We start from the raw sequence: 13,160 nt of genomic DNA, 5'->3' as shown, positions 1-13,160 counted from the left end.
TATACTATCTAATTGTAATTTAATAATTAACACGACCTTCTTTTTAAATATAACTTCATATATATGATATCCCAAAGATTTATAAAAGTTTCAATTTACTATACGTGTATTTAAGGAAAATAGTTGCCCAGACAGCTGAAAAGTCTATCAAAACTGGTCAAATAATTCGGAAAGTTCGTGAAAACTCTTTTATTATACAGTTCTGAATACACTTCCGTTTTTTTCTGATAAAATCGACAAAATTATACCACATTTACAAGTGCGTTGGTGACTTAAAACACATTATTCCTTTCCTACATCTTGGAAGTAGTATTTAAACTCGTGACGACCATCCAGATTAAATGTTTTCTCATTAGAAAACCTAATAATTTTCTCTGTTCATGCTAAACGCTCTCAAGCAAATCGAGTGCGTGAGGCTTTACGCACATCATTGAGATGTGGTTTTTATACCCTGAGCCCATTAAAAATGGGAAAAAAAAGGGTATAATGTGTTTGGCAGAATGTATGTAACAGGCAGAAGGGGGCGTGGCGGACCCTCAAAAGTATATATATTCTTAATCAGGGTCAACAGCCGAGTCAATTGAGCCATGTCCGTCTGTCTGTCCGCCCGTTTGTTTGAACGCGTCAATCTCAGAAACCATAAAAGCTAAAGACTTCAAACTTTGTATGTAGGTTTCTGGTTAGCATAGGCAGATCAAGTTTGTTTTTATTTTTGAACCGGACCACTATATCATATAGCTGCCATAGCTGTTTGTTGAGATATCAAACCAAACTAATAGAATATGCATCTGGGCTGGTATTATACATCCTGACTAAATTTGGTTAAAATCGGTTAGCTTTATCCTATAGCTGCCAAAGGAACGATACATCGAAAATTAAGTTTTAGCATGAAAAAGTTTTTTGTTTTTTTGAGATATCAGAACCAAACTAATAGAATATGCATCTGGGCTGGTAATATACATCCTGACCAAGTTTGGTTAAAATCGGTCCACTATATCATATAGCTGCAATAGAGACGCTCAATCAAAAATGAAGTCTTAGTATGAGATATCTTAACCAAACTGATAAAAAAAAATGCATTTAACTTGGTTTTGTCCATCCTGGCTGAAGTTCGTTCAAATCGGTCGACTGTATCATATAGCTGTCATAGGACCGATTGATCAAGTTTTAGTATGAAAAAGTTGTTTGTTTTTTTAAGACATCCTAGCCGAACTGATAGAATATGCAATTAAGTCAGTCTTATACATTCTAACCAGATTTGGTTCAAATCGGTTCCATTTATCATATAGCTGCCTTAGGAACAATTGGTCGAAAATCAAGTTTTATAAAAGAGTACCTGGGTTCAGGGTATCCTACTGTCGAGGGTGCTCGACTCTAGCCGCACCTCACCGCGACCGAAGCGAGCCGGTGGTAGGCGAGCGCAGCGAGCAGGGTGCGGAGCCCCCTTGTTTTTTGTATTTTTAATGTCATCCAACGTTTGACACTTCGAATAATGCGTTTTTCAGTAGCCCCACTGGCACAGTTACACCGCATTATTCCCTGATTTGCGAAACCAAACGTGATACATTTAATGCAGTCTAATGATAAGTTTTCTTCTTTTAAAGGTAACTATTACCTTATTTTGGCTTGGACCTATTTTGTTCTAGCGATTTTCGGTGATTTAATTCAAAATCGACACATCCTTTTATTTGTAATTTTTCATAGTTAGTTGAGTTTCGCGGTTAACTCTTTGTAAATGTAGCTGAGAAAACTCTTAATTAATAAACATAAGAGTTTAAACTATCTCTGCCGATGACAAAGTTAACTCAAAGTTCGTAAACCTATTCAGTTGAGCCAAAAAAAGGTTCGTCTTTATTGCAAGCAGGTCAAGTTGGCTTCAAATTGCCGCCACGTCCCCTTAAAAGCCCAAAAATCGAAATTTAAAATTTCATATCCAAGTTATAAGAACAATTTAAAAACTAGAGATTCCAGACATTGCATAGAAGTGTCGGGAAGTGTACTAGATATTTGCTGAAAGTTTTGGCAGTTATTATAACTTGATAACATAAAAATGCTGTTCTCCTTTGGCGTAGTGAACTGAATCGCAAGCTCAGGCAATGTCCACGAACGCGTGCTTTTTTATTAAATGTTATATGTTATATCGACATATTAAAGGGGTATTCCTGAAACAGATTCAGATTTAGTTTCGATTTCGCTTAATCAAATCTGTATCAGTTTCAGAAACGACCCCTTTTGCACATAGAATTGATTTCGATTTCGAAAATTTAAAAAAAAAAAACGGTCGAAAACACAAACTGACAAAAAAAACTGTGGAAACTGTTTTTTTAGACTTTTTAAGGTATATGTCTATTGGTTCGGTTCCACCTAAAAAAAATTTTTAAAAACCCCAAATATGGGGTGATTAATCATAAATCTAGATGTTTTTTTTTTTGGTTTAGGGTTTCATCTGGCTATTTTTTTTACATTTTTGAAATTTTCAAACAAAATGAACTTTTGCATGGTTGTTTAGTAAAATTTGTCTCTACTAAGCTCCGTACACAAGTAGGTTTTTAAACATCTGCATAATCTACATCCTAGGGGCTTGGGTGCATGTAAAAAAATTATTATTTTTCTATGCAGATTTTACCATAAAATTGACAAGTCCATAAGATGTAGATGGTAAAAAGATCATAAAATCGACAAGTCGGAGAAAATTAGTGCTGGTAAACGGGCCATAATAGTAACAAGTTGCAACAAACAAAACAATAAATAAGTCCATTTTGTATTGAAATTTTAAAAATTTGTTATAAAAAAAAACCAGATAAGACCCAAAACAAAAAACATCTAAATTTATAGTAAATCACCCCCAATTTGGGGTTTTCTTATTTTTTGGGATGGAACCGAACTAATAGACATTTACCCTTTTAAATAATAGTTTGCTTGCAGAATAGTCAATAAAGAATAATACTATTTGTTGAAGAGAATAGAAAAAGTGATAAATTTGGACGCTTAACGACGAAAATTAGTGTGACCAACGCAACACCAAAAAGTAACCAAATGTTGAATGGTCACATTTTATAAAGCGCCAAACTTGAAAAATAAATAAAATGGAAAATTTTTAAGATATGGAGACGGGATTGTAGGCATATTATGCCCTATGCTGAAAGAAGCAGAGGAGGAGGAACGCAGGCGTAGCGCATATTGGGTCAAACTATAAAAATAGCATCATAATGCTTTTTCACTTAAGTAATTTTCATTAAAGTCTCCTACGTTATGAGAAAGTCCAAACGACATTTTCTTATTTGTTTGTGCGTCCACAACAAACAGCTGATATTTATCTAATTGCTGCCCAAATAATGAACGCGACATACAATTGGTCAGTCGACAGAGAAATATGAGCTGTTGCATATAGTGTTGAAAACCGCCACACCTTATCTTTCAACTCCTTTTTCATGCTTTTTGTGAGTGCCGCACCAGCGGAAATAAAGCGAGATAATTTATCTTGCGTTCGGCCACTGTTTTTTTATATGGAGTTTAGCCTAGCGAAAGGAATTTTTTCGATGTGAGTACCTACCCTCAAGCAGCAATTTTACACATTATCAGCTCCTGGTTTGTCTACGTCATTTAAATCTATATGCGTGCTTTAGCTTCAATTCTCAAGTCGATTTTTTAGCTGTCATATCCATCTGAGACACCTATAGTAATTAATCTAAATTAAATATATAGTTTCTTAATTACCAATTCTTGAAGTACTGGAAACTTTCAAAATTCTCCACATTAAAATCGCAACAATAAGTAAGCAAACACCAAGTATGACTAATGTTATCGAAATACCGGTCTCACATATTATCAAAATGAAACCAAAACTATTGGGGTAGTCCTGATTTGGTTTCGTTAAATATTTATTTTCGCCGATCAGCTGTTCCCAGCACAATGCTAACAAACATTTTTGGAATTGTGAAATTGGTACTGTAATATCCTCTGCACACTGAGCACATCTACGGGGAACGCATGGGAATGATGGTAGATGTGAAACACCAATTCACACTGTCAACATCTACCTTCTACCATCAATTTTATTCCTTGCGTCGTAAAGAGTAAGTGAAAAACTTTTTGTGAACTTTTTTTTGTGAAAAATTAAAATGTTGCTCGCTAATATGGAGCATAACAACAAAATGATTAGCAATTTAATGCTCTCGTCCCAGAGGTCTACAACAATCTCATTCATCTCTGCAGACCACTTCACCCGGTTAGCAGTTGATTTATTTCCAGCTTTTGATTAAAATAAACGGATTGTTACAAATAAAATGTATATCATGTTTAAAATGTATATCATTCCTCTATTTTTTACCGTTCATTTAAGTTGACATTGTTTACATATTCGTAGCGAACGTCAGATTTCTAGTGCTTCTTTCGATAACTATTGGCTTGAAACGATTGGAAACGTATGGGACAGAAACATCAAAGGGGAGATGGTGGAACAAATGGAAAATTTCGGAGCGGGTAAAACTATGGGACCATCACGAGAATTGATGGTAGATGGCAGATGTTGCTCAGTGTGAATTGGATATAACAAACAATATCGCAATTTGGCAGATATCACTGCAGACGAAGGATGCGAAATGCGACTAGCAATATATACAGCTATTATGGAAAATTTGCTACAACTGTCTGATCTGTTTGAATTATATACCGATCGAAAGGTTTAGTCCTAACTAACAAAATGGCACACTACATTTGCTTACTCACCTGGTTCATGAGTTAAGGCGGTGTAAGTGGGAGGGGCCAAATAGGAAAAGGAACTGGGCCAACTCAGAAAAAAAGAAAACCTCCCAAATAGACAGCAATTTATCATGAATTTAGCCGAAAAAATTTGTTTGGGGACTTAACTTAAAATTGTTCGAAATAACCACATTTCTTGTTGCCACCTAGTTGAAAGCTAAAAAATTGTTCGAAAGCTAAAAAAATCATCGTCGGTTCGGTCTAAATTTAACCAGAAAAAAAATTGTTGGCTTCATTAGTCAAGAAATGCGGTTATTTCGAACAATTTTTTACCTGTTCAACTAGGTTGCGACATGGTGTGCACAGCCAAAATGGTAAAAAAAAAAGGGGTTGGAATGTAAAATTTTAGATTGACAGAATAGGCAGCACAATGTCCCGAGCCCGATCCGATTGAAAATCTTTGGTCAAATGTTGAACGACGACTTGCCTAGTATGATTTAGCCCCATCCGCCAAAGAAGATCTTTAGAGCAGTGCACAAGTGGAGTGGAATCGAATTCCAAAACAGATATTTGGGAATATGGTAGAGAATGTATCAAAGATTATGTTTAATATCTTCTGTTTTCACGAAAAGTGCAAAAGTGAGTATATGCTATTTGTTTTTGTTTTTTATTTTCCACTCCTTAAAAATAACTATTTTATGTTTGCTATTTACTAATAATATAAAACATATGGAAAAAATAATTTTTTGCCTGTTGCTTTTATAGTTTTGTTATTGAAGATGCCGAATGACAAAGTTTGTGAACTTGTACTCAATTTGGCTCCCCACTGCATAAAATTTGTCGACAAAACGTAAAGTTAAGTCTACTCATACTTTATACTAACTTTATGAAGATTTTAGCATCAATGGAAAGGTCATTTAAATCCTGTTTGGATGATACAAAATTTTCCTCAACCCATTAAGTACCCATTGAAAAATTAGAATTATTAGTCAAGAAATGTGGCTAACCTTTTACCTTTTCAACTAGGTGGCGACAAGAAATGTGGTTATTTCGAACAATTTTTTTACCTTTTCAACTAGGTGCCGACATGGTCTGCACAGCCAAAATGGTTAAAAAGTGGCTTGGAATGTAAAATTTTAGATTGATAGAATAGTCAGCACAAAGTCCCGAGCCCGATTCGATTGAAAATCTTTAGTCAAATGTTGAACAACGACTTGCTTAGTATGATTCAGCCCTTTCCGCCAAGGACGATCTTTAGAGCCGTGTTCAAATGGAGTGGAATCGAATTCCAAAACAGATATTTGAGAATATGGTAGAGAATGTATTAAAGTTTATAAATTAAGTCAACAAAACCTTTTTTCTATGTCGAAATAATTTAAAATATTTAATATCTTCAGTTTTCACGAAAGGTGCAAAAGTGAGTACATGCGAGTTGTTTTAGTTTTTATTTTCCACTCCTTGAAAAGAACTATTTCATGTTTGCAAAAATAACCAGTGTTGCCAGAAAGCTTTGTAGCCTTTGTTGTTGCATAAATGACTCGTCGCTAATCCGAATGTAATTGTTTGTTGCCTTATTTTTTCGTATACACAGAAAACGAAAAACTTCTCTTTGTTGTGATTTGTTTTACGCATCTATTCTATTCGCATTTTTTCATTTGTAATTTAATTTTTTCACTTGAAAAAACATGTTCCTATTTTTTTCCAGTGTACACATTGAAACAAAAAAATTTAAGTTGCGTGCGATTTATTTTATTTGTATTGGTGCGGGCACATCCATATGGCAGTTTTAAGCACCCCTGGTATAATGTGTTTGGCAGAATCCTCCAAAGTATATATATTTTAGATCAGGATCGATTGAGCCATGTCTGTCTGACCGTCTGTCTGTCCGTCCGTCTGTTTGAGCGCGTCGTTTTTAGAAACCATAAAAGCTAGAGACTTCAAACTTGGTATGTAGGTTCCTGGATACTATAGGCAAATCAGGTTTTGTTTTTATTTTTGGATCAGACCAGTATTTCATATAGCTGCCATAGAAACGATACATCGAAAATGATACCAAACCAAACTGATAGAATATGTATCTGGGCTTGTATCATCCATCCTGCTGAAATTTGGTTAAAATCCGTTTACTATATCATATAGCTGCAATAGAGACGCTCAATCGAAAATTAAGTCTTAGATGAAAAAGTTTGTTGATTTTTAAAAGAAACACAAAAGAAACCTCTACACGAGTTAAAAGTCTAGTGACGAAAGCATATCCAGCCCCAAAATTTCTGATAACCAATTTTGTGACGAACAAAAATAATGCTTATATAACTACATATTTTCAATAATAATATAAATTAATTTAAAAAAACACAAAATTGACATTTGGAACTGCGCAAAAAGTAATTATTATGTTCGTGGTAGCTCACCCTTTTTGGGCACAGAGCAAAATGCCAATTTCGTGGTTTTTTTTTTGAAATTTATATTATTATTTAAAATTATTATATTAATCTTTATTTTTTCGTCACGAAATTGGATATCAAAGAATTTGGGGCTGGAATATGCTTTCGTCAATAGACTTTTACCTCGTGTAGCGGTTTTCTTTGTGGGATAGCTAGATAGATAAAAAATTTTTGTTCTTGGAGATATCTTAATTTAAGTTTAACTTATATATAATTTGTAGAAATCGGACCACTATAACATATAGCTGCCACGGGACCGATCTGTCGAAAATAAACCTTTGCTTAAAATTTTTTTCTTTGATTATATGCTAATACTTTAGCTGTCTCTTTTGGATTTTAATTAACCATATCTTAAACAACGCTTAAATCATGCAGCTATGTAAATAAAAAAGAAAAGAAAATGGATGTAATTTTTATCGACTTTTAATAAAATTTTAAAGTAAAAAATCTTGAAAAAAGCTAAACAAAAAATCATAATTTTCTTAATTCGAAAATTAATGTCTCTTAAACTACTGGTTTGACTCTTTGAAAATAGGTTTTGGCATTCTTGAGTAATGATGACATATGTAATTTTTAAAAAAGACTAAAAAAATCTCACCAAAGGAAACAAATGTTTTTCGTTATATGGGGACCCATATCTATAAAAAAAAATTTGGTTTCGTTCGTGTAATTTTTTGCCTGTTACTAATCTGCCAGATTTGTTGAAATATCTAAAAAAAAAAAAAAAAAAAAGGTTTTTCGCACTAGAACGTGATTTTCGAACGATCTTTCCTATGGCAGCTATATGATAAGGTAAAACGATTTAAACCAAATTGGGTCAGAATGTATAAGACTGACTTAATTGCATATATATCAACAAATTTGACAGATAATGCATTTAAGTTGGTCTTAAACATCCTGACCAAATTTGGTTCAAATCGGTTGACTATATCATACAGCTTTCATTGGAACAATCAGTCTAAAATTTAATGCCTCAAGCTTCGGCGGGCCGAAAGGCTTCTAAACACCTGAGAACATGGTATCTTGCTTTGATGTAATTGTGAATTGATTTAAAAATGTGGACTAAGCATTTTAATATCCTTTTTCAAATTATCAATGTCAGAAGCATATAAAATTCAAAAACTTCTGATATATTCCAAAAAAAAACCTCTACGAGGTATAAGCCTAGTAGCGAAAGTCTTTCCATGCCCCAAAATTTCTGATATCCAATTTTGCAACGAACCATATTAAACTTAAGACAAAATATATAAAAAAAAAAAAAATTTTCATTCGGCACTGCGTAAAAACTAGTTTTTATAGTATGTAATAAGAAGCTTAACCTTTTTGCACATGGTGCCTGATATATATACACATTTTATCACATTTTCTCCACCTCATTCTCTCTTCTTCCTTCCCTATACCTTTTGAGATATCCCCAACTAATACTTATTCTTCTTCTAATACTATTACTAATACCAAATCTAAAATTTATTGATCTGATTAGTTTTTCTCCAATCCGTGCAACAATAATTGCATCACGAAACAACAGTATACTCTTTTTTGCCTATACTATAAATGGGCTCAGGGTATAAAAAGCCTGCGGCTACAGTCAAAAAAATAAGATGATAGCCTTGAAAATCACGACAGCGTGCAAAAATAGAAAACACATAAATATTGTGATCATGATCATTGCCGCATGCTCTTGGTGATATAATTGCGTTGCTGGGACGCTTGGCTGCCACTTCAGCTAGCAAATTCGTGACACCTGTTTGGTATATGTCCAACAGTAAAATAATAAGAAACAAGATCAGATCAGTGGGCATTCTCATTCACACAATATAAATGTATTTATTTACATACAATTTTTGATAAATTAATTAATAGCGTCAGATGGCGTTGATTTGATCCCAACCAATTGTTGTGAGAGCTTAATATTATTTGTTAAGCGTAGTTTATGGAAAGTTATTGTCGTATCCAAGGTTGGTTGCAGTTGCTTGGATTTGTGTATCATATAGAGCATGAGTCAATGTACATGGCAAGTCTGTTTACCTTGCAAATCGTCTTCGAATAGGCAACGATAGCGACTAGCTAGTAGTCTTGTTTATTTTTTTTAACAGTTGCCGTTTTTGGCTCGAATGCGACCTCAATGGCACTGAACGACTCAGTTTGATTTTGCACAACGTGATGAAATGCCGCAAAAAATGCCAGAAGTAGCAGACGAGCGTGATAGTGAAATGCAAACGAACCTAAAACAGTGTTGTAAATTAAATTTGAATGTGATCCAATAATGAAGAAAATAAATCAATCAAAATACCTTGACAACGTTATAATTTATTTTTTTTTTTTTGTTTTTGAAGCGTGAAATACTTTTGCTAATTAAAAGAAAAACGGCACTTCTCATAACACCACCAACCACAAAATACTCAACCATATTATGGACATTAACGGATTTAGTGGTGGTCGCGTACAGTATTTACAGGCTCAGTTGTTTCCTGTCTGCACACTAACAACATCCAATGGAGGTAAAATTCATCCAATACAAATCCCGTACGAACAAAAAAAAAACAGTAAAATCGACTATAATTTACCCTATCATAGTTTATGACGCCGATCGAAACTAAGGTTTTCGATAATTAAGATGCAAATCAGCTTCCTGGAAACACAACGAGAGAGTCATTAGGATGTAATGGGGTCTTCAAAATAGTTCTTCGAGTCGAATTGATATGCGTAAATGTTTTTGATTGGTCTAGGTTTTTATTGGCGATATTTTTAGGTTAAAGAGTATACTGTATTCGTTGGAATGTATGTAACACGGAGGAGAAGGCACCTCCGACCCCATATAGTATATATATTCTTGATCAGCATCAACAGACGCGTCGTTATAGCCATGTCTGTCTGTCCATCCGTTTGAGCGCCTAGATCTCACAGACTACTATACATGCTACGCAGATTTTGTTTGTTTGTTTGTCACACAACTTTCCGCCCCCGATCTTCCAAAAAGTTGATGGACAAAGCTCCAATTGCTGTGCACGGTGGCGAATCGAATCATTCGGGTCCCCTTAAACACTTTGCTCTACAGCGGCAATTGTTTCTTCGGTGCGCACTGTTCGACGTCTCTGCGGATGCGTATTCCCACATAGAGTAAACGTAGTGCGAAAACGATCCAGGGTTAACCGAATAAATTGGTCTGATGGACGATAATGTCGACCATCAAATGGACGGAGCTTGCGGAGCTTCGCGAACTGAACCATTATTTTCGAAATAAATTTGCACAATTTGCACGCGTTGTTCTTCTGTCAACCTGTTCATGATAAAATGGCAAACCAAACTAAACATAAATGACATTAGAGTTGCCAGATTTAACAAAAAATTTCAGCTTTATCTCTACTGGAAAAGCCAACCCCTTAAAAAAAAACCCTTTAGCTTAAAGAGCTATTTGAAAGGCATACAGACTAATTTGATTTCTCACTCGATGACATATTGCCGTTGATGGATTTTTGTTTTCTTTGTAAACTTCAAAGGTTGTACTTCATGGTTCCATATAACTGCATCAGATTGGACATTTTCAGACGGTTTTAAATGCCTGCCACTATAATATATACAGACATAATAGTGGAAATGTATACACTGTAACTGAGCAACCTTAGAAAAATAAAATACTTATTTATGTAAGTTTGAATTATTATTTTTAAGGAGTATTTAGTTGAAAGTAAATGGTTTGCCATGTTTTATATTAGATAGTTATTACTTCAAAGTATTTTTAAGTGTTTATCAATAATTTAACTGTTAACTTTAAATTTTTGCAGTCATGATTATATTTTTAAATTTTAAAATTCGCTAAATAACACTATGCAACAGCCCAAATCTGAATTGAACCAAACCGACTTTTTTTGATAGATATTTCTATGGCAAAGTTTTTTTTTAGATTTTTTTTTTTATCTGGCTCTTTTTTATCACTTTTTCCAAGAGGTGCGCCCATTTTTGTCATCATTACTTGTTAACGCCAAAAACAATTTTCAAAAGCTTTGTTGTTTTTTATAAGCTTTTTTTTTTTTTTAGCTTTTTTTACTTTAAAGACCTGGTTACACTTAGATCGAAACGACCGCAGAAGCAAAAACTCCATATAAAACAAACGGTATAAAAAAATTTTACGATTTGCAGTTTGATATTTGGTTTACACTTTTCGCTACGTAACGCTACGTATCGGCATAACGTTGTGTTAACTATAACATGGCACTTTTAAAGCCACTCTTCGCAATTTCGTATTGGAAATAGGTTTCACCCCTATTTTCGTCAGTCAACAATGAAAAAAATGAGCGCGCCAATTGAGGGCACAACAAGAAAGCGTTATGATGATTTTGAAAAAGTGGATAAGGTGCAGCTTATAAATGCCGATAAAATGAAGAACGCAGATATGAATAAGTATAAAAAAAATAATAATATAATAATAAAAGCATGCATAACTATGAATGTAATTTTAATTTCAATACAAATAACGAGCATAATTAATTTAACGCTTTCCTGTATTTTATTTGGTTAAATTACTTTTTGTCATTTTGTTTTGCTTATGAACAGATGATTTGGTTTAACAGGGCTCAATAAAAGCGCACAGTCGATTAAATACGTTTATCGATACATAACATAACAGCTGATATTCAGCGAGAAAAAAGGGCAAACGTAACGATTTCAGTTCGCTCCGAGTGTAAACTAGGCTTAAAAAACTTCCGTTTTAACCTCTTTTTGCAAAGCTGCATTGTTTGAGCGTCGTTTAAGATATGATTCATTAAAAACTAAGGAGAAACAACGATAACATTTTATATCAAGGGATGTTTTTGTCGATTTTGATGACTTTCTTGTAGAGCGGCATGACCTTTAGTATGAACATTTTTTGTGTGCTATGAGATATCCTAACCAAGCTCACAGGAAATCATTTTGCTGTTGTCTTACACATTTTGACCACATTTGGTTCAAATCGGATTTCTATATCGTAAATCTGCCATAGGAATGATCCGTCGAAAATTCATCTTTAGTATAAAAAGTTGTTATATCTGGTAATGTGTTATATATCCCTACCAAATATGGTTCAAATCTGTCCACTATATCATATATCTGTCATGGGATCGATCAAGTAAAATCAAGCTTTAGTATGAAAAACTTTTTTGTTTTTTGAGATATTTTAACTAAGCTGGTAGAATTTGCATTTATGATGGTCCTATGCATCCTGACCGAAGTTGGTTCAAATCGGTCCACTTTATCATATCACTGCGGACGGCTGTAGCCAAGTGTTATCAGTCCGCCAATTTAAGGTACGCGAGATAGCTAAGAAAGTAGTCATCGCAAAAACCGCGTGAATTATATCCCAGACGAAATAATGGACATGAAAAAGCTGTCTGCAAGATGGGTGCTGCGTTTGCTTACATTTTTGTTAAGATAATGCGTCATTTTACATCTTAAACTTAAAGTTGCGCTTGACGGACAGAAATTTTCAACAAATGAGATGGCTATTACCTTCGAAATCAACCATTTTAAGGAGCCGGACGGCGAATAATTTTTGGAGGGTTTAAAATTGTGGTAGCGTCTTTGGAAGAAATGTGGTGACTTTTAAGAAAACTAGCTTAAAAATTAAAAAATATTTAAACTGCTTACCTCATTACTCATCAGACCACCCAGGTAGTAACGATAGGTCGAAAATTTAATACAGCGTTCAAGGGCATCTTTGGTGAGCCAACCGGCAACAAAGTGTCTGGACACAGGATATCCTACTGTGAACCGCGTTCGAGCCCTTGTTTTTATTTCTAGCTTAGTCAAGCAATTTTTTTGTTTACATCATAATAATATTTGGCTAAGATCTGACTTCTATATTATATAGCTGTTCTAGAAACGATCACTCGAAAAATAAAAACAGGGCTCTGGGAGAGTATAAAATCTTTGGCGGATTTTCTTCAGATCTTTCCCATTTTCCTCAGATCCCTGAGCACAATCGGTGTTTCGACAATTGACATACAATTTTTGCAATTATTTTTATTTTGAGCTAAA

General features: G+C 34.1%; 2 protein-coding genes across 5 annotated transcripts in view; one reads left to right on the top strand and one right to left on the bottom strand.

Annotated features, from left to right (window-relative positions):
* The window catches only part of LOC117792076 (glutamine-dependent NAD(+) synthetase), a 146,228-nt gene that overhangs the window by 91,163 nt on the left and 41,905 nt on the right, over window positions 1-13,160 (bottom strand). The window lies entirely within an intron of this gene.
* The window catches only part of LOC117792043 (cytosolic carboxypeptidase Nna1), a 30,804-nt gene continuing 27,143 nt past the window's right edge, over window positions 9,500-13,160 (top strand). The window contains exon 1 of one of the 3 annotated variants that reach the window (XM_034632002.1): window positions 9,500-9,646. In XM_034632002.1, the coding sequence (XP_034487893.1) occupies window positions 9,559-9,646 (88 nt within the window). In that variant the 5' untranslated portion in view covers window positions 9,500-9,558. The remainder of the gene's footprint in view (window positions 9,647-13,160) is intronic. The other 2 variants (XM_034632008.1, XM_034632015.1) reach the window with 2 other exon arrangements.

This window comes from Drosophila innubila, chromosome X (assembly GCF_004354385.1).
Source record: "Drosophila innubila isolate TH190305 chromosome X, UK_Dinn_1.0, whole genome shotgun sequence".
Lineage (NCBI taxonomy): Eukaryota > Metazoa > Arthropoda > Insecta > Diptera > Drosophilidae > Drosophila > Drosophila innubila.
Note: the sequence above shows the minus strand (reverse complement) of the source record. Positions and strands in the feature narration are given on the sequence as shown.